The sequence below is a fragment of the Aythya ferina genome, assembly GCF_964211825.1.
Source record: "Aythya ferina genome assembly, chromosome: 2".
Lineage (NCBI taxonomy): Eukaryota > Metazoa > Chordata > Aves > Anseriformes > Anatidae > Aythya > Aythya ferina.
The window spans coordinates 140243443-140266410 of record NC_140297.1 but is presented as its reverse complement, the minus strand read 5'-3'; the positions used below and the strand labels follow the sequence as shown (position 1 = coordinate 140266410).

Sequence of the window (22968 nt, the reverse complement as noted above, 5' to 3'; positions counted from 1 at the left end):
CAACAACTTTTCATTATCTTGTAAAGCTCTAGTCATTTTTAGAAACCTCAGTCTGTGTTTTTTGACAGTTCACGTTTCTATTCCTTTCCCACCGTATTTCATGCAGTCAAAGCATTCTGCACTCTACAGCCAGGATTTCTAGTTGTCCATTTATCCAAAGGATGGACTCTTCCAAAGGAGTTGAGAACAGCAGTTACAGAAAATTTCAAATTATGTCTTGTAGATGACTGGTCTGATGAGCAAAACAAGTAACGTCTCATGCACTGCAAAATGGAGCCAACATGGCTGCTGAATAGACAGAAAAATGTTTCTTCCTCTCCTCTATCAATACCATAAACCATTTGTGGGAGACCAGAAACAGTCTGCTTTGATTTTATGCATACTTTTATAGCCCACTCATTATCTTAACATAAACAACTTAGAAGAAATATAAATGTGACATTTTCAAACATGTTTCGCATCGGTTCTGCACCGCTTCCATTCTGTTTCCTCTCATTTTCAACACGTACCAGGCCACAGCTGAACACTTTTGAAAAAAATCACACTTTGGAGTCGTAAATGCCACAGAAATGCATACAAAACCTAAGTCCTTCAGTTCAGTACAAAAAAAAAAAAAAAAAAAAAAAAAAAAAAAACTCTTTTAAAGAGGACATTCAAATAATGAACCTTGTTCTCAATGAGAGTGAAGAACAAAAGTGAATAACAATGGTACAAAGAATACAACATTAGTAAACAACGGGATATCTGGGGAAAGGTATAAGTGAAAGCTAGTGCGTAGAACATAAGAAGTATTAATGTCCAAGCACATGGTTGATAAAATCCACCATAAGCGTTACAGTTGACGAAGTATATACATTCAACAGCACAAACACAACTGGAGGCCAACGTTTGGTCTTTCTGAAAATTTGACAATATCAATTTAGCTTACTACATAAATATACATATCTATGTCTAATTCAACATATTTTAAATTTCCAAAAGCTAATAAAATGGAATATTGTTATGAAACTACGGTCCTGCCTATACTGAGATATATACCGTTAATAAAATATTTAGCTGGTTTAACAAGAAATTTGTTACGGGTTGCTTGGACTCTGTACTGAGAGTTGTACATGCTGCAAAAAGCACAACATTAATATTAATGAAATGATTACATACTGAAAGTTGTCCAGACAAGAACTGTGGAACATCCCTTAACATGCCAGGACTCATGGGAGAAGTCACAGAAATAGAAGGTCGGTCCATTTTCTGAGATTCAAATGAACTAGAACCTGCAATTATAAATAAAAATATTTTATAAATAGTGGCACTTGTGCATTTTTCACAACGTTCTTTCAATAAAAGGGATACAAATATAACCACACACACAATAAAGTTCACTGTGATAAATATCGTATTTTTATCTATAAAATGACTGAGTAACGACACTCAATCTTCTGATGCTCAGATGCAATCAAAAGCTTTCCAAGTTTATAGCTGCAAAATGTCATTTCAAGCACATAGAACAAATAATAGCTCATTCAGATACTTGCCAAAGTAATCATGTCAGTAAGTTGAAGGCCCCAAATTCCTATTTACTTTACTGTGGTAAAAGGAATTCAGTCTTCCAAAGAGCACTTATTATCTTGTGCAATCAGACTTAATTAGATTTTTACAAAAATATCAAGATGCACATATTTTGTGCATTTTGTTTCAAATCCACAAGGTCTGCAAGCTCTCAAAGGACAAATTTTGAGTTACAAAAAGTCACAAAATTTAAAATATATTTTAAAGAATTGGCTGACCAGTGAAAAGTTATAGTTTATCACATTATTATGGCAAGTTTATCACATTATTATGGCAAGTTTATACCACTGTATGAATTTACAGCTTCTGTTTTAAAAGAGTTCCAAAACAATGATAAAAATAACTCCAGGCTTAAATCCATCCTACCAGATCTGCACCAAAAAATAAGTTATTTTTCCCACACAAAATACTGGTTTAGCCAATTTAAAGAGTGATAAGTGGTCTAATGAACCACAATGAGTATTCTGGTTTTAAAGTAGTTATGTTTCACGTTCTAAATAGTGAACATTTCATCCCTATATTTTAGTTCCTAAGGTTTCAATTGAAATGCAAAAAATAAAATAAAATAATTGAAAATTATGATTAATGCTCTTGTATATTAATTTGTGTTATGCTTTTCTTCTCAATAAAAAATAGCTTAAACTTATAACCAAACATCAAGCGTAAATAAACATAGCCTGACTTCCGATATTCTATTATTAAACAAAGGTAAGTTCATCATACAGGAAAATAACATACTGACACAAATAAAGACAAAGAGACAAGAGCTATACTGACTGCAGATGACATTTTTGAATCTATTTGTGTTTACATAAAAGAGAGAGAAGATTTTCCTACCCCACAATTGAAACTTACTGGACTCCAGCTGTGCATGTGTGCTGTCAGGTATTCTGGGAATATCCCTGAAATAAGGAAAAGTAAGACAGGCTGATCCTTTATCTAACAAGCATATTCAGATTTCAGTTAAACTATAACACTTTGCAAGTCACCACCGAATGCCTCAGGAAAATCCTATGAACTACGGACTGTCTTCAGCCACAGGGAAGATTTATCCTTTGTTTGGTATAAATTATTTCAGTGGCAAATTAAGCTTAGAGAAACAAGCAGTTGAGTGAATACAGGAAAGAAGCTGCACAGTCACAAATAAAATAATTGAGTAAACAGAAAACAAAGAAAAAACAATCTCAGAGTTACCAGTAGACTAAAACTGGGAGTAGCAGACTTCATTATGATATTACACATGAATTCAAGTTACTAGACCCTTGCTACAACGTACTGGACTACCAATGATGGCTATCTCAATACATCCTTTACTGTCCTTGAACCCTCAAATTTGGGCACTTTTCAGTGACTAAATAAAATGTGCAATTTCATTTTGCAAAATAACATACTTGCATATACATAAAATGTCATATCATCTCTGTTAAACTGTATGTACAACTATGTAATTGTAAAACACTCAGTCACAAGTACATCATTATGGTCTCCCATCCCCACAGAAACATATTCTTCCTATGACGGGCAAACATTACTATATGTATGATTACAAACTACTGATATGCTAATAAAAACATTTTAGAGGTATTTGTGCAACATAAAACAAGATTAAGAGTTTCAACTCTGAGTCACAGCAAGAACAGCATTTAAAATCACAATGTGTGTTACAGTAGATTTGTTTTTTTGAAGGTTGCAATAGGTTTCTGTGGCAAGGTACAGGCAGCAGGGGGGCTGCAGGGGTGGCCTCTGTGAGGAGAGGCTGAGGCTGCCCCATGCTGGGCACAACTGGCTCCAGCTGGCTCCAAAATGGACCCACCACAGGGCACAGCTGAGGCCATCAGCCAAGACAGTGTTGCCTCAGTGATAACATATTTAATGAAAGCTTAAAAATGCTGCACAGCAGCTGGGAGAGAGATAAGTGATAAACTGAGAAAACCAGCCCTGCAGACAACCCCAAGGTCAGTGCAGCAGGAGGGCAGGAGGTGCTCCAGGCAGGCAGCAGCAGTTCCCCTGCGGCCTGTGGAGAGGCCCCTGGTGGAGCAGGCTGCCCCCCTGCAGCCCATGGATCCCACATGGAGCAGATCTCCACGCTGCAGCCCCCCCATGGGTGGAGGGGCCCCCGGTGGAGCAGGGGCAGAGATTGACCACAAAGGAGCTGTGGAAATGAAGTGTAAGGGACCAACCACAGCCCCCATTCCCTATCCCCCACACCACCGTGGGCTGGGGGGAGGTAGGAGTGTCAGGAACAAATGAGTGAGGTTGAGCCTGGAAGACTCAACATCAAAAGTGGTTTTAGCTTTATATTGTTTTTTGCACCATCCTACTCTATTTTTAATTATCGATAAATTAAATTAATCTTCCCCAAATCAAGTCTGTTTTGGCCATGACAGTAATTGCTCAGCCATCTCCCTGTCCTTATCTCAACCCCTGAGCATTTCCATCTCATTTTCTCCCCTCTCCTGTCGCAGAGGGGGAGTGGGAGAGAGCTTGGCAGGTAAGTGGCAGCCAGCCAAGGTCAACACCACAAAGGCACATGAAAATGAAGGGAAAGTTAAAAATCCTTTCAGTGATATATGCTGTCTTATGCAATGAAAAAAATAAATAAATCTGCTATATGTATAAAGACTTATCTAGTAAGTTTTTGGTATATGCATTCCAAACATTTTTCAAAACTCACCAGAAAAGTAGCTGTACTAAGCAAATTCAAGTACCTTTCCAAGTGAAGCGATGCTGCAGCACCCAGTGAATCAAGCAAATCAAAAGGCATACAACTGGTGTAACTCCCCACTAAGGAAAAATCACTGGCTCTTGTTACTAAGCAAAACGTGTCAGAAACTTTTAAGGGCTAGTGAAGAAGCAAATATTTAAGTTTGTATATTTGATATTTGTAGAATACAAAATTCTTGATATTTGTAGACTATCAAGGTATGCAATACCTGCCTATCACTTCACTCAGAAATATGCTGCAGAATTTAACCTGTGATTTAAATTTTTTTAATGTACCTAAAACATAGAGACCCGAGTATTTCAAAGTAGTGTGAGTAGTATTTCTGCAGGGAATTCACACTGGGATAAATGGAAGAGAGGTGAAAATAGTTTTCAGTACCTCTTCACAGTTTAAGATATCTTCAATTGCAAGCAGATTATTGTAGAATAATTAATAAAACACAAGGCAACGTACCTTCCAAATTCAAAACAGTAGTAACTATGAAAATAAAATACAATTTAAAATAGTTATTTCTGATTATTAGAAAGCAGAAAAAAATCTTGCATATAAAAGATAGCCAGCTTACACAGAATACCAACATGGCCATCAATGTTTATTTTAAGATAACTAAGGGGGTAAATTGCATGCCAAAATGGTATGATCATATTTTTAAAAAAGATTTTTCCATTTCATTTTCCTTTATCCGCTTAGTTTGTCATGTTCAGTTTCCGTAGAAGTCAGCCCATAATAAAGTGAAGAACCAGTAATCATGTTTACTGAAAGTTGTTCTTGTATTCAGAAGATCAGGATGTGACAAAGGGTTCTCTTTCTCAGCTAAGTTAATTGCCAGTCTGGAGATTTCTGGCATGCATTAGTGTGATGCTGTAAGACTATCAAGAGACTCTGTAAGTAATAGGATATACTTCAAGGCAAAAGTGAAGTCCTTCAAGTGGGCAGAAATTATTCTAATCAAAACAATTATCACTTCAGACATCTGGTAAATCTGCACTTTTAATGATTTTAAGCACATTGAAAACTTATTCCCTGGGACAGAACCTACGGCATTCTGCTTCCTTGGGCAAGCAAAAGATGTTCATTTCTATACAGCATTTGATTATGACCAGAAATTTCCTAAACTAAGAAGATAACATGGCATTTCCAGTTCATCAGCTCAAATCTCATGAAAAACACTTCATGAAAAAGTTATACTGCTGATATCAAAATCCCCAAAGAGCAACATATATCTCATCAGAATCTTAAGTTCTCACCAACCTGCAGATGACTAAAAGAAATAATATTTTGAGACACCCACAATGTATTTAGCACTGAGGCTTCAGTTATAAACCCATTTCCCATTAGTAACTGGAGCTCTGAAGGTGAAGACCCCCTTTTACGTCCACTGCAAAAAGAAAGTGGGAATCCAGCACACAGTAACTGTTTTAGTCACTACCTGGCTCAGTTCTTCACCCTGTGTGGCAAACAGTTAATGTTGAAGAAGGTGTCTTGAGAGCCTACACCACCTTCTTTAAGGAATTATAGATGAGCTGCTCTAGTGACAGCAAGTGGAGCACATGGTAACATAATCAATAAAAGACATGATGATAAGGAAGGTAACAGGCAGTAAATAGAAAAGCATAAGAAAGAATTGAGGAAGTTTCATACAGTCAAAGGAATGGAGAAAAAAATTTAAAAAAGTACTTTCAAGATGAGAGCAGTTCCTTGAAACTTTGGTATAAACATCATAGTTGAAATACAATGAAAGATCTTACACTTACATGAAACAAATGTGAAACCTTCTCTTCTAAGACAGATTTTTTCTTGCAAGTTAGTCAGTCCCTCAGTATTACTATTACACCTAGAACTCCCAAGTTATGCAAAGATTTTTATGGATAAGACAAAAAGATACAGCCCTTGCCCTAAAGGGTTTGCAGTTCAGTATATACATAGATAACGTCTCATCTTACTGACAAGATAAAACAATCTTTGTTTTTATCAAGTTCGTTAGAAAGTATCAAAGCAAATTATGTTCCTAACCATACTGCATCTTCTTTGAGTTAAATACACCAGATAATATACCTCATAGCTGAACCCATAACAAATTACCCTCACTGAAATTCCATCTTCACATTATCTGGCTCTAAATTTATATATTTTTTTAGTACTTCTTAGTTCTCATTTGCTATGCTACTCATGCTTTCATATAAAAAAATTGTGAGCATCTTACACAAGGCATAAATATGTTAATATATAAATACATTGTAATAAATTCTGTGGGAGAAAAGAGAAAATTCTTAACAACTGTAAGCATCTTCAACTTCAGAGGTAAGTACCCCCTCTTCACAGCCCTGAAACGATCAGCCATAGAACTTTCAATGGAGAAGTAAAAGAAGGATGTGACTGTAGTTTGTAGGAACTTGAATAAAACAAACAGGTGAAGAAAGGCAAGTCTTCATAGAAGTGGAAACATTCATATAACAGAGTAGCTAGAAATGCCCTATTTGTTAGAAGGAAAAAAAAAAAAAAAAACACACACACAAAAAAACACCTAAGTTTAGACATTGAGAGGCAGTTCTCAAAGTCAAGCAAACTGGGTGGAGAACTGAAGAAAAAGAGTCACATAGTCTGTTTAAATGAGCATTCAACTTAGCTATTTATTCAGGTATGTTCTGTATTAGAAACCAAATATTACTATATTTCAGAGATGAAGACGATGAAAACGTCAAGTCATTACTTTCCAAGACATATTGGTTATGTCATTAGCATACTGTATTTTGGGCAAAATAAACAGAGCTAACCATCAATTCATAGACCAAATATGTATACTTTACTATACATACTATATAAAAATGGAAATGGAGAAAAAGAATCAGGAGTCAAGTTACTAATGAAGAGTTGTGGCAATAAAGATTCTAATCACAGATCCTTTATAGCCTGGACCACCAACTAAATAACCACAAAAGGTAATCTGCTTTCAAGCGTATCACCAGATAATGCCCAGAACTCTCTGGAGAATACATGATTTCACTCCACCACTTTTTACTTACTGGCATGATCTACCACTCTAACTATGTTTTTGGTTTACATAGTCTTACATACAGTTTTACTGTTTACAATATTTATGAATCTGACATGATCTGCACTAGAAGTGAAATTTAACAATATTTTTATCACATTTAATACAAAAATGGACTTACCCAATTGGTCTTGAAACAACAAGCTCCACCTGTGGCTCAGGTTTGGACTCTAAAATGATGTTATATACCTCCTCAAAGGTGGCTCCTTGTAGTAGCCTTCCATTCCATTCTAATACTTCATCACCTATAATTTCGGAAATAACAGTCTTAGTAAGTCTGTTGTGAACTTAATTGTGAACAATTTAAGCCATTTATTGTCATTTACCGAATTGTGAAACCTGTGTTGGCAAAAAGTTTGGGAGTCCTTCATACAGGAAAATCCTAAGTATTCAACTTTTTCTGCAGCTCTGCTCTGAATACCTAAGGTTCCATAAGGTTCAGCAAAGCAATAATATCATCCATAGGATCACTATTGAATTAGATACAACTCTTACTTATAATGTTAGTTGTGGTTTAAAATAAAACTCAAGATGCTCTTCAGAGAATGCAGATCTTTAAAACAGCAGATCTCATCAACTTGCTATTATGAAGATTCAATTACCTCTAAAAGTTTAGTATTTAGTGTTCAGACAGTTCTTATGTTAACATTTAATATTTCTTGCACATACTCCAGTGCAGCAATCCATGGTTCACACGTTGGGATAGAACCAGATCCTAAAAGTTTCTTGGCCAAGATGGTTTTGTTGGCACATTTGTGATATCGTGGCTTGGGTCTAAATAAAATATACTCCATAAGGTGACTGGGCAGGATGTCAGGGGAATATTATTTTGAGTATGAAAACATCAATAAAAATGTGAAAACATGATTTTGAACAACATGAGATTTTATGTATTTCAAAAAAGCAGTAATGTCAGTAATAATCTAGTACATGAACATCAGGTTGAAATCTGCAGCAGCTCATCACAACTATTCAACATAATTTGACTTCTAATTAAGCTCACTTTCTTCTTATCACCTTTAGAAAAGAAACTCAGCATTACAGGTCTATAATGGATACATACCTGGTCTAAGATGCCCCACTGTATCAGCTAAGCTTCCTTTTTTAACTTTGGTGATAAATGCGCAGAGTCGACCTGATTCAGTCATCTTTCCTCCTACTACCTGTTTCAAAGAGGAATTATTTTCATAGCATGAGAAATTATTTAAATGACTTAACCATACAGGCAATAGAGAACAGAATTCAATGACTTTTCTGGTATTCAGGTAGCCCAGATAAGGCAGATACACTTGAAACAAACACCACAGAACATTGGCTATGGTAGGTTATGTTTATATAGCTATACTCCAGCTACCTGAGTAATTTAAAGACAATGCAAATACAGAAAGTGAAATACTTCAAGCTTTCACTGTACTATTTTTTACTGTATTGTATATTTCTGTAGTATAAATTGGCACCCCCAAAAAAGTACACTACGGTTCATTAGACTGCTTACTTCAATATTTTCAAGCTGTAAATAGATTTATTAATGTAACAGGGCCTACAACATTCACGCAAAACATTGAATGTATCTAACAATTAATCAAATCCACTTTGTGATAATAAACAATCACAGAATCACACACAGAATCACAGAATTTTCTAGGTTGGAAGAGACCTCAAGATCATCGAGTCCAACCTCTGACCTAACGCTAACAGTCCCCACTAAACCATTTCCCTAAGCTCTACATCTAAACGTACAAGTACTAATAATTTTCAGTCTTGTGCATTTAAGATGTAGCAAATCTATCAGAGGGGAAAAATTCTAGAAACAGCTCTTTACAGTGGTAGACTTTGCTCTGGATTAAAGTGTCATTAACTTCCAGATGTCCCTCAGATCTTCAAAAAAGATTTATTTTTCACATTTCTTTCACCTTTTGCAGGACAGAAGTTACACCACGCTGCAATGCTCAATACTCAAGAAAGTGGACAGGGTTCGGCTTGCCTAGCAAGGATGCAATTAGTATCTTGCAGAGCAGCCATTCTCAGAAAACTTGCGAAAACATGTCCAGTCTTTCTGTAAAATACAACTTTTTCAGAATGTCAGGGACCCTGTGAAATTCCTCTTAATAACATACAATGTCTTTATACATTATTTTTGAGATGAAGACATTATAGATATAGGTAGACTATGTATTATGAGAATTATGTATTATGAGTTCTTACATTATGAAGGTAGCTAGTTTAATTGAGAGTTTTAAGTAAGTAATTCCAAAATTATTCATTACCAACCTTCAATCCAAGCATTGCTCCCGAGTCTCTCGGCACACTTCCATCTTTCAGTCGTTTATTTAACAAAATCCGACCGATGAGACGGTCTCCATCTTTGGATGGTTGCCAAGTTACTGGATGCTATCATATGGTGTTAATGGAAAATACAGTGAATAGGATGTTAAAGAAAAATATGTCAGTAATGCTTTTCATTTCCTGATATATTTTAAAAATGCAGTGAAAGTGTTATGATTACACTAATATTTAATGTATCAGAATGACTGAAAACTGTGCTTGTAAAGATTTATTTGGACGTATAGTCCTTCACAATATATTCCTAATATTTAGTAACATTATCTACTTTACCAAATCCAAATTATAAATATCTGTAATGATCTTTGCATCTTGATGAACAGACAGATACAGATAACTACGCATAGTTACCTACGCACAGGGACGATCACACAAGTACTGACAAAAACAACTGTAGAGACCAATATCAAGAGTAACACTGAAAAGGCAAGTTTAACTCAAAAACTTGATGCAAGACACAGATTTCTTCTTTTTCCCCTATTCCAAGCACGCCAGTTTTCTCTAAGACTGACAATTTTTTTTCTGTTTTTCTTTCTCTCATTAGTAATATATTAAAATTATAGAATATGTTAAAAATGACATTCATTGCTCTGCATTTAAATGTTTATTGGATTAATTACTCCACATACAGAGCATATGAACGTATTACTATTCCATTACTACACATGGTCACACGTTGTATGCTGGCATAACATAATTACTAAAATTTAAAATAATATTTTTATTTTGTGTAATCATAGCACTTTTTCACTGACAAATACTACTTTCATGCTCTATTTCATGCAAAACTAGCAGGCACAGACAAATTTGCTCCCATTACACGTAATAATTCAAAAATGACTGATCATAATCTCTACCAAACAAAACACACAAATAAAAATCACCAAAGCAGATGGCAAAGCCTTTAATGCTGCACAGTACTGCACAAAAAATGGCATGGCAACAAAACAAAAGAACAACCATGACAGTGAAAGGGAAAAAAGAAAAACAACTTTTCCGTGCAGAGAGACCCAATTTTCTCCCTTTTTCACCTGGGACTTAAACTATTAATTTAATTTCAGCCCCAGGAGTTTGAACATAGTAAATCAAATAAGCCAATCAGAAGAATCCTTGTTGTTAATTATTCACACTTGAAGGTAATACCATGATAGGCTATTATGCAACCAAGAACAATGTCTCATTTTTTGTTTTTGTTTTTGTTTTTTTCTTAGTCTGCCAAACCATAAAAGCTGCAAGCATGCAGAGAGTTTTCATTTGTTTTTCTTTTCTGCACCTTAAGAAATGCTACGTTGTCTCTAGAAACACCCTGTCTTTTACTTTGTGCACTATTTTAATGAGTGACAGAGAGCAAACAAAGACCAAATGAGCAGGTTAAAATGCAGGCTCCGTAATCTCAGTACCTTCTCGCTATGGCTATGTTCCTCGTTTAGAGTTGTGCTACTACACGTATCTACCCCAGAGTCTTTTATCTGAGGCTCAGACCATTCCAAGTCCTCTTCCAAAGAGTGGCCACCAAAGCACACCATTTTCTTTTGTCTCTCGGATAAGGTGTTAGAATCCGACAAAACTGCCTGCTCACTAGTTTTTCTTTTTCCCCTTTGACTGTCCCCTATAGATGTGGGATAAAAAAAAAAAAAAAAAAAAAAAAAAAAAAAAAAAAAAGGAAACAAAAAAAGAAAACATGCAAAGGTGTAAATAAAACAAAGGAAATGTGAAATGGTAAAAGAAACTAAATGGTAAGGCTCCACATGTCTCACCAAAGACATTGGGGATGCCTCACTGCTATGCCAAGACGTATGGTCCAACCAGTTGTAATCCATGTCTCCTGCGAGAATCAGACAGACAAGATAGTGCAGTAAAGGAAAGGTGAAAGAAAGGACAGAAAAAGATACAGTAAAATTGTAAAGACTGCTGGTTATCCTATCTGATTCATACCCTTTGCTAGCGGGACTTGGAAAACAATTCCAATAAAAAGTTAAGATGCCAACAACCAAGTAAGTGGCATACGAAATACAGTAAGGAAGCGGGTATGTTTGCTTGGGTATAGGTGTGCATGTAGTTATGTACAGCATAAAGCATCACTGGCTCCCAATTTTTAACTGTTTGCATACAGTTAGCTACAGTAAATTAAATGAAAAGGCAAATTGCATTGTATTCATAACGCTTTTCAGAAAGGAAAAAATTTGATTACATGACAGGTTTTCATCATAAGCTACAGAAACAGTTTCTGTTTCTTGTCTTAAAGAACAGACTTTGGTTTTCCATTACAAAATAGTATTCTTTCTGATCGCTTCCATAAAATACTTGAGCAATGGTATGGTGTATTTAGCTGTACTGTAGATGATTAAGGAGGGCTGAATGATCTGTTAAAATATAAAAGATTTATAAGCAAAACAAATATATAAAATATCTTATAAAAAGCGTATCAACGTCACTTGAAATTCCCAGAGAAATGTCTACTGGTTAAATATCAGGGTGATAATTGTAAGTATAGGTACCTTGAAACTGAGAATAAACATTAGGATTCTAACAAGGGATATATGTCTTTGCATATTAGAGAATCCGAATTTGACATGTATGGCAGACAGATGACAAGGAGAAAGGTTTAAAACACAGTCTTAAACAAAAAGCCTAAACTTTCCACAGGCCTTAAACTGTCCACAGGACTGGGGAGTGATTTTTGTGTTTTAATAAAGCATTAGCATTTGTGTAGGTACCTACACAAATCATGAATTACGCCCACGCATTTTGAATTATCAGTGTTCCTTTTTGGTTTTTTTACAATATTGTTACTACATGCTACATGAAAAAATATTTTGTTGCTGTGTGCGAGATATGATTATGATATTATTGTGTGCAGGACCAAATGTTGGCTTTTGACCAAGAGAACACTAAACCAGTGCAGTTCCGCTCTTAATACAGCCCACAAACAGCACTTTTCTATTTCCATTACCTCAGATCCTGCTTTGACATTGCTCAGCTACTTCCTCTGAAACTACACCAGAAGGTTTGTAAAATATAACTACTGGGTCTAAGCACAGCCTGAAAATTTGTTTAGAAAACCTTGCAGAAATGATACGCAGATACAACCCCATAAAACTAAGCTACAAAAAGCTAATGGATGCTTTAGAAAAGTAAAATACAGTCTCCTCAAAAGGATTTACTATATACAATGAGCAATATGATTTTTTTTTCCCACTTGTTTTCTCCTAATACATACAGTATGTCATCTGGAAACAAGATCAAGTCTCGTTTCCATTTTAAAGGACATGCATCGAAGACATGTATCAAGGCTTTCTTTTTAAAAAGACACTTCCAGTTTGAACTTAGTCCCTAACATTTTGCAGAAATGAGCAGCACGTTGGACATCCTTTCGTTTCAGAAAAGGAATGCTAAGGGACCTCATGAAACTATTCTGAAGCTTTAATTCATTCATATTTTCTAAGTAGTAAATGGGCCTGCTGTAAAAGTGCAAACTATTTTTCTTGATTCTTTGAAGGGAAGGTAACATTTTAAATGGGAGCTTCTGATCAAAACCTATTCCTGGCAAGGAGCTTTCAGGGTTTTCTTACCTCCAACTCTACAAACATTGCTTCAGGAGAACAGAGTAAAATCATCAGTGAGCACTTGAAGATCTACCCTTTACTGTACTAACACACATTTAGAGATATGGAGAGATACAGGGAGATGGAAAGAGCTCCAGTTTACACAATTGCCTAGTTTACAAATCCTGATTTTAAAATGTATTTGAAAAGTTAATCTTCACAGAGTGACAGAGTGGCTGAGGCCGGCAGGGCCCTCTGGAGCCAGCCGGTGCCACCCGTGGCCAAGCAGGGACACCCAGAGCAGGGTGCCCAGCACCACATCCAGGCGGCTGCTGAAGGGCTCCAAGGAGGAGACCCCACAGCCTCTGGGCAGCCTGTGCCAGGGCTCCATCACCCGCACAGCACAGAAGGGCTCCTGGTGCTCAGGGGGAGCCTCCTGGGGGCCAGGTTGTGCCCAGGGCCTCCTGTCCTGGCACGGGGCACCACTGCACAAAGCCTGGCTCCATCCTCTCTGCACCCTCCCCTCAGGGATGTACAGATGGTGATGAGATCCCCTGGGCCTCCTCTTCTCCAGGCTGAGCAGTCCCAGCTCTCTCAGCCTCTCCTCACAGGAGGGGGGCTCCAGGCCCTCCATCATCTCGGTGGCCCTCTTCTGGACTCTCTCCAATATGTCCATGTCTCTCTTGTACTAGACGCAGATCTCCAGGTGTGCCCTCACCAATGCTGAGTAGATGGAAAGTGGAATCTTAAGTGAGGAGAATTCATCTCGTTACACTAATGATGACTTCACTCTAACTACAGGAACGAAAGGCATGTGAGCCCATACTATTTCTTCCTAGTCGTTATTTTCTGTGTCATTAATACAATTTCTACGCCCAAAACCACAGTCTGACTGAAAAGTTGTAATTTGGCTCCCTGTAATTTGCCACCTAATTCTAGGAGCAGAGCACTGAAATGAAATGGGCTGTATAAGCAGAACAGTTAAACCAGGTCATTCTTACTAATTCTAATTCCTGGCTACTTCTGAGAAATGGTGTATTTTCATTGAAATGACTACATTTAAATGTAGGTATCTATTGTTAGCGAGTAAAAATCGACCACTGCAAATTACTGGCCCTGTTTTAAAGTTTTAAAATTGTCAGCAACAACCCTGACTATTACTTATATTCCAAAAGAAGCCAACAGAAGGGAATCCACAGGTGTAGTTATTACGTCCTCGCTGTTCTCCAGTGAACGTAGCACTTATCTACCCTTTATGAAATTCATCTGCATTCTTAATGTTCACACACACATTATTTGTAGCAATTGAGCTGTGCCAGCTCTCCTATTCATGTTTTTTTCCCCTATAAATTAAACAGTTTTGCATGAACTTGTCAAGAGCTAGGATTCCTATCAAACTCAACTTTCAGTTGTTTGTCTACGTAGGAAATAGGAAATAACTTGTTAAAATAGGGAAATAAGTTATTGAAAAGTTGAGGTCCCCAGGATGTACTCACCATATATATACACTTTCACACTGAATGTGTGTATACCTAGCCACCAAATACGTGTCTAGTCTTCCCTTGGAATTCATATGCCCACAGCACATGCACATAGGCATCCACTCAAAGACTGAAAATAAATACCTTTCCAGTAACTGTACTTCACAGCAGAGATGTGCTATACGTATACAAGTTCATCCTATAGGTGTTTATATGAGCAAATGTTGAGCAGTGCTGGGCTCTAACAGTCTGGGCTATGCACACCCACACTTGAAATGTGCACACTGTCTTTTAGTTAGATATAGAAACTCAAGATTCTTTTTCTGATTTTTTATTCTTTTAACTAAAGTTAACCAAAATAGTAAGACACATATGTTAATAGATACACATATACCTGAGTGATAACTTGTAGTTTTTAAAACTTCCCATTCATACAGTAAGAATAAAATACGTTGATTATTTTCCTACAATAGAACTTACAATTTTCTCATTTCAGGAACAAAACAAAACAAAAAAATCTTACAGTAAGTCCTTCTATAACTTGTTAGAGAACTTCTTGCAGCCACCTTTCAAATACTGACTCTACAGCCCTCTAATTCTTTTACCTAAACTTTGACTATTTATTGTACAGATCTGTACATCTGGATCAATGAGCCTATGTTCCTTTTACTATAGAGGAAAGTAGAGCTTTTTACATGTGGTTCATTTGACCTGTTCTAGATGTGCACTTCCAGATGCGATAAATCATACATTCATCACATCCAAAATGTCTTATTTATCCTCTGCCATTTTTAAAGGAGGTTTCAATAACTCCTTTAGATGGTCATTGTCTTTTCATTAGGAGGATCCTACTACCCTAAGTTACAGTTTTGACACAGCCTCAACTATTTATTTATATATCCAAGAAAATACCAAAATAACCATATAAAGGCCTCAGGACTCAAAGATCTAATGAAAGGCAAGTCAACTGGACTGATTATATACAATCAGAAATGCCAAATATTTCTGTACCACAGCAGCAGCAATGTAGACTAAAAGGATCTCTGGACGATAGAAAACTTTTTGCTTCTGTGTTCAAGTGTTCAAACACAGGTCTCTGGCCCGTTGTAAGACTTCCACTTACTGAAAAAGTTTCCAAGTGTCCTCTCACCCATGTGCTATATGGTGCATCCACCTACTATTATGTATTCAAGATAAGACCAACTTAGCCCAATATGCCCAATGTATTAGATTAGCACATAGAAATTACATTTATTTTGCAGCAATTTTGCAGCTCTCGGAAATATGGCAAGCCCTGAACCTATACCTGCAACAAGGAACAAATGCAAAATTGACACGGTTACCAGATTAAACCACTCCCAATTCTTGCTCTACTATTTTGACTTTTTTTTTTCCAGTCAAGATGTAGAAAGCTGTCTTTCTCTTTATTTTAGTTGTCTCACAGTAAACACTGATTACTCTAAAATTAAAATGGTAAGAAAACAAACAACAACTTCATACCATTTTGTCCAAAAATGTATAATTTTTTCCATTAGAATATGTAGAAACATTTCAAAAGAAATCATCATTAAATTAGAAACGATAAAGCCACTGTAGTCTATGTAGATTTTTTCCTTAACACTGCATTAAGAGTCAGCTAAATAACAGATTTTAAATACTATAAAAATTAATCAAATGCAGTCAAACTGTTATAAATAAAATATTTAAACTAATAAAATATATACAGGAAGACTGTCTGGAAGCCCAGTGGTGTATTACATTTCTATAAGACTGTAATTACTTAGTACAATCACACTTTTTTAAGGTACAATGAATGACTTGATAAGATGCCTGGACATCAGTTTTTTGGTGCATGTTCTATGAATATTAAAATCTTGACTGCGTAAAAGTTTTGTGAAATCTTGTAAAATTAAAAGTAGTAAATGTAAGACACATGGTTTTTTTGTTTCTCTAGAAGAAAAACTGTTAAACCATAATTTTACCATAACAAAGACATTGAATCCTTAATTCTGACTGCCAGAGAAAACACTTTATTTAAATATTTTAAATATTTCTTCCACAATAGCAGATGCTTCACTATTGAGACAATGGGGTTTTAGGATGTGCAGCAGAAATGACTCAGGAAAAATGTCACCTAGTTGATAAATTATATAAACTACAGTATCAAAGCCATCTTTCATGGAAAAAGGAACAAATATATTGCTAAGCATCATACAATCTCAGCTAGTGTCATGATAACAGCATGCAGATGCCTCAGGAGTTCAGGAGTGCAGCTGGATACAAGAACTGACATATGTGAGTTCTGCTCTTATTAATGTCGCGGACAAACAAGGCTGGGAGAGAAACCACATCACTGACCTAGCCTTTCTCTATAAATGGCAGAAAGCTGAAAACTTGTAAGCTTACAGATTTCTAGAATATTTTGTTTTTACTGTCTTTGGTGTCTATAGCCAAAACCATGCAGGCAAAGGAAAAGGTTTCCTTCTTCTTCCTCCACATTTCCACTGGGAACGTGCAGCAATGGGAAATTCCCATAGTGACGGGAACCTTGAATTGCAATCTGTATTTAAAAAATACCTCTAGTCAATGGACATTCCCCTTCTATTTTACTGCTTGATTATGTATTTTTTGCTTCTTAGAATAGCTTTCCCACCCAGAAATATGGCATTTAAGTATCTTTTAAAAACATTGAAAAATTTGGATCTAAAACACACAGTACGTGTCTACGGCTTCTTGAGTTATTGGCTCCATTCATCTGCGTTATTTTATGTATCTGCTTTAAGGCTGACATGAATTGTAGCCAAATCTGTTTTTTTTCAATGACAATAAAAGAAGTGAATGTAATTACCTTGGCTGTAGATGTAGATGTCTGTGGGAGTCTACACTGAAGAAGATGAAACCTCACCTCTAATGTATGAATCCACAGATTTATAGGACTGCTACGTTTGATAAAGGGTCAAAAAAAAAGTGATTTTCGTAACCCTGCATAACCTCCCTTGTTAATGACAAACAATAGGTGTACTCTTAAGGTCGTGTGGCCAAGAAGGAAAGGCATAAAGAGAACCTACACAGTTAGAAGAAGATCCTGAACAGCAGAGAGCTCCATCCCACAAAACAGGTAAGAGACTAATTGAGGCTGTGCACATACAGGTGGCAAGAATGATGACACAGAGCACCTGAGGGCATTGACTAGAGGTACTGCCACAGAAAAAAAAATCTTCTCTGGTCTACAGAGAAAGGGTAGATAGCACTCACGATAAAAATATGTATGTGCACTGTCACTCAGAAACAGCAGAACGTCTTCTGAGATGAATTTCTGAAAACATTCCTTATGATGGAAATGCTGGCAAACCCTTAAGCACAGCAACTCTGCATTTCTGTATAATAAAGAAACATAAACTTTCTACCAACAGAGACCTTTTTTGAAGACATCCCCTGACAATTTATATGCTTATGGAATATCTTACTATACCAGACTGGGTTTTGGCAGTATTCTCAATGGAAATTCTTAATTTCATTAAGAATTTAAAAATCTCTTGATTTCCCCTTTTTTTTTCCCAAGTGAGGCTGTTTAGTGGAAGATGTCATTAAGAAAGAAGACACTGGTTCCACTCCATGAAAATGTAGCCTTGTTTTCAAATACTAGTAATACTGCTCACCAGAAAAGATTTTATGGAAAGGATTACCTCATATAAAGAGTGAAAAGGTTTCAGCATGACTGTTTTGTTTCGGTTACCTTTCTGAATCTGAGACTTAGAATCACTGTCGAGAAAAGTATACTTACTGAAAGTATTTTCTTAGGTATGTTTTGCCAGAAGGATTTAAAATACGGGAAGGACTTTCTTCATATTTAGATTTTCCAAAACACAGGCTTAATTAACAGTCAAGTATGTTTTTATAAAGGTCTTGTCATGAAATAAATGGAAAGAAAGCGTATCAATACAGCATATACATCTGTAATGATGGACTGGCTACTTCCTGGAGAAAGCTGCTGCATATTAAAGTTAGCAGGATGGAGCTTAACAAAAAAGTGAAAAAGAGAGAAACCTGAGAATTTCTTAACTACAGTTTACACTCACCAGACTCACACTGGAAGACACACGGCAGCACAGAGGCACATACTAGATGTCCTCGTACACTTACATCCATGCCTCTCAGAGGACACCAGGAGCGTGACCCGGTTTGTCACACCGTGGCCTCTGCCATGCGATGCAGGGCACTGAAACTCACGCTCTGGGCCACCAAGGAAATGGGCTGGTGTGCTGAACAAGTCAAGTGAAACAGCCAGACATCTTATCCTGGGGACCCAGCCCGACACTGCCAGTTGCTATCTACTTAATACTCAAATATTTTAGATTTGCACACCCCTGCTGTGTGTTCCCTGCTTGATTTCTATCAAGAGCAGGGAAAGCTGAAGTAACAAAGAAAGACATCCTATGGACATCTCTCTTGTGTTATTCTCTTTAAGATGTTGTCCTAGGAAGATGTTTACTCCAAATTACACTTCTGACCATTCTTGCAGCATTTTCACTTTCCCATTTCCTTCTCCTCTCTTTGTAGAATGCTTTGAGCTTATGCCAAAGTATTTCCAGGATAAGAAAATTCCTTCAGCAGAACACAAAGGGAAGTACACTGCAGAAAGCTTAGAAGAGGCAGCAGCTCTAGGCAATGCCCAGAAGTAAGCATCCAAAAGCAATTTACTATTTTATTATTCAGTCTAAATTTTCAATCCCTTCTTACAGGGCATGCTTTTTTCCATTTTCTTGCCTACTCACATCCACAACAACCACGCTTATATTCATGGGCTGACCTCTCACATCTTCCTTGCCTATCTGTCTTTGTCACGCATGCCTCCAACCCAATCATCCAACTGACAGCTTCATTGCAAGTCCCTCCTTGAACAAGCATCAGCAATACCAGCTTGCCTATACCTGAATGAGAAACCCTTCGAAGGAGGAAAGTAGCACTATTAGTAATGCAGGGCAGAGTAAAAGCTATTAATATCATTAAATAATCCTGTATCTGGCCTTCATTTCAGCCGCTCTGTAACACGGAGGGCATTCCCATCACCTAGAAGTAGGCAGCCTGGTTAGGTGTGATAAATAAGCCTACCTCTCTTCACAGACCTGCCTTCTGAAAGCTAACGAGCTCTCAGATTTAATGCACATGGATATTAACCGCTGTCTGCAAGGTTACTAAAAGCTGTGTTTTCCATCTGGCTGGCTGAGAAAATGGATCACCTTGGAAAACGACTGCTGGGGATGCACAGCTCTGTCATACAAGCGCAGAAGATCCGATGGTTCTGGGATGTGGCGGAGCTGCAGCACAAGCGGGAGCTCATCTGCACATGTTCAACAAATTCTTTCCTCCGATTTGAAATTAGATCAGGCACATTCAAGTGTCTTGCTGCCAACAGCAAGGCAACAGGAAAAGCTGCCAAGCCAGTTGGAAACTAGCCTTATAGCAACCTGGAAGAGAACCCAGCTTATAATTGGAGAACCACGAAAATTTGTGAGCAACAGCTGCAATGTTTAAGAAACAGTTTCAGGTCTTGTGTGCTCATGATACCTGTTTTCTGTTCAATTTTTGTATTTGTTACTGATTACTTTACACTCACTAAAGGAGGCTTAATTAAGCTTAAGAAATAAGTAGCTTCAGGAAAAATCTATTTAGCTATAGGAGACCATATTCTCTTACGCAGCTCACTTTGTGCTGGCTTACCCTTTATCTCCATTTCCCCAAATAAACGCTCTTTTCACATCCTAAAGTTGTGACTTTGGCAAAATTATGCCTGACAGGCTGGCAGAGTAGCTCCAATAAGACTGCCTGGCATCTGGAAGTCTCAGGGGCACAGGATTTGCTGCACATGCACTGAATACTAAATATGAACCTATTTCTTTTTGGACGGTTTGGACAGACATATGAGCTCACTACCTTTCCAAGGCAGTGCTTCACCAGATGCATATTTTTAATTCTTCCAGAAACAAACATCTACTGACAGGGAGTCTGTACCAATGTTTTCATGTTTTCATCAAATAATAAATCTGAGGCTACTAGAATAGCTGGAGCCAATGCAAATAATAAAAACATATATTCACATTCTCAACATGTATGCATGTACATGAACAGATCCCTCTAATATTTATTAGACAGTAAACTTTACAGAAAAGGTAATTCTTTGTAGAGTGCACTTATTTACTTTCAAGCTTTACAACTTTGATGTCAATATTAATTACTATAGAAAATAACAGTCAGCCACTCTGAATCAGTATATCCTAATTACTAAGAAAGACTCATAGTTACCAAGTCAAGCCAATAGAAGACCACAGCAGAAAGCAAGGGAATGGATTCTTTGTGAGATGTGATGTCAAATTGGCAAACAACAACATAAACTTAGCATGTCAGTTGTACTCATGACAGAGCTGTATTAATTTAATCAAGAGAACATTCACCAGTAAGTAAAACTGAAACATGCATGTCAGGAACGAAAGGGAAATCTTCTTAACTTAGTTTTAAAGAATCAAATATATTAAATTACAATAGCAGCCTACATTTTTATTTCCAAAGTCACATAGAGATAACGCTAATGAAAGGAGACACTACTAACATAGAGATGCCTCCTAATATAGGGACATCATTATCTATAATCAATTTCCATCAACGACCTAACAGCCTTCCATATATTAAGACTGAAGATCAGCTAGTTGCTTCATTGATCACATCTTTTTCCCTTCTCTCTAATTCTTCCAGTCAGGATCCATGATATTTTGCTACCAAACAGTACTATTGAGAAACATGCATGATTTGCAATACAAGATAACCAATGACCAAAGAATGCATCTGTGTGTGTCTAATAACATAATAAAATAGAGAGACATAAGTATAAAATACCATTTACAAAATCAAAATAATTACCATTTTGATGATAAACAATCTTGTAAAATCTTGTAAAACCATTATCTATCTTCCTGTTCACCATTGCCTTTTTCTGTTCAGTTACTAGGTTTTGTTTGGATGGGAAGAAATCCCCCACTTTTACCCTTGGATATATCAGTTCTCCTAGAAGGACAGCTGGAGAGAAAGGAGGAAAAGGTCTACTTCCCAGTTTTGAGTGTAGTATTCCCAGTGACTTATGACAAGCTCTGAGACAGCACAGAAATGGACTCAAAACTCATTCTAAATATCTTGATCACTGATGAGGAAACATAGATTTTAGAACAGAAATATGAATAATCTTAAAAGCAAACATTTCCATATTCTGTACTTGAATAACTAGGCATTTTGAATACCAAAGCACCACTTGGGAGTTAGGATAACTTATTTCCTTGTCGGTAATTGTCAATTTGCATTATGCAGAAAGGCACTCGCAATTTTTGAAATTCTACCTAACAATCAAGAGAGAATGACTAGTGTGGTAGATACATTACTAGTTTAATATTCAACTGTTCTCTCTAAAACTACCTGAAAAGGAGTTTGCAGTGAGGTGATTGTAGTGAGTTGATAGTTTGTGAGGCCTGAAGTTCCTCCAGGGGAGGTTTAGATTGGATATCCAGAAGGATTGCTTCACAGAAAGGGTGATTAAGCATTGGAATGGGCTGCCCAGGAACGTGGTGGAGTCCCCATCCCTGGAGGTGTTTAAGAGACGTGTGGATGTGGTGCTTTAGGGACACGGTTTAGTGGTGGACTTGGTAGTGTTAGGTGATGGCTGGACTTGATGATCGTAAAGGTCTTCTCCAACCAAAAAGATGGTATAGTATAATACTGTGATTCACAACCAGGAAATACAGCATTTCAATACCAATCACAGCAGTTCCTTTCCTTCTGAAAAGCTGATGTAATATTTCACAGGCGGCATACTAATAACAGCCTTTCTGATTGTGTAAACAAGTATAATTTTTAATTAACTCAAGCTGCTAGCTTCTCAAAACTGCTTATAAAACTGCAGCAGACATGACATAGTCTCACATCACTGTTGAGATGATTTGGTTTGAGAAACAAGAGATAATTCACAGCAGTAAATCCAAAGCATCTCATCCATCCCTGGCAGCACACAAGCCATGAACTGTCTAGAAACATGCAGTGCAACTGCTGATTCAGTAAGCAGGAGTGGCAGCAAAAAAAAATCAATGCAAGATGATTTTTCATCACCTTGACACCACAATAAAAGCCTCTGTAAGCCAGTAATTGGATCATTAATTATTGATCTCCCCCCCTTAATAGCCACCATGAAGAACGTAATTTGGTATATATAAAAAC

The 22968-nt window shown here is 36.9% G+C and overlaps 1 protein-coding gene across 31 annotated transcripts in view; it reads right to left on the bottom strand.

The window, feature by feature from the left end:
• The window catches only part of RIMS2 (regulating synaptic membrane exocytosis 2), a 448070-nt gene that overhangs the window by 200062 nt on the left and 225040 nt on the right, over window positions 1-22968 (bottom strand). For 19 of the 31 annotated variants that reach the window (XM_084510626.1, XM_084510614.1, XM_084510622.1 and 16 more), the window contains 6 exons: window positions 11087-11295; window positions 9615-9734; window positions 8407-8506; window positions 7465-7588; window positions 2422-2468; window positions 1159-1271 (listed from right to left, as the gene is read on the bottom strand). In XM_084510626.1, the coding sequence (XP_084366752.1) occupies window positions 1159-1271; window positions 2422-2468; window positions 7465-7588; window positions 8407-8506; window positions 9615-9734; window positions 11087-11295 (713 nt within the window). Of the gene's footprint in view, window positions 1-1158; window positions 1272-2421; window positions 2469-7464; window positions 7589-8406; window positions 8507-9614; window positions 9735-11086; window positions 11296-11443; window positions 11512-22968 lie in introns of all 31 variants that reach the window. The other 12 variants (XM_084510630.1, XM_084510631.1, XM_084510627.1 and 9 more) reach the window with 1 other exon arrangement.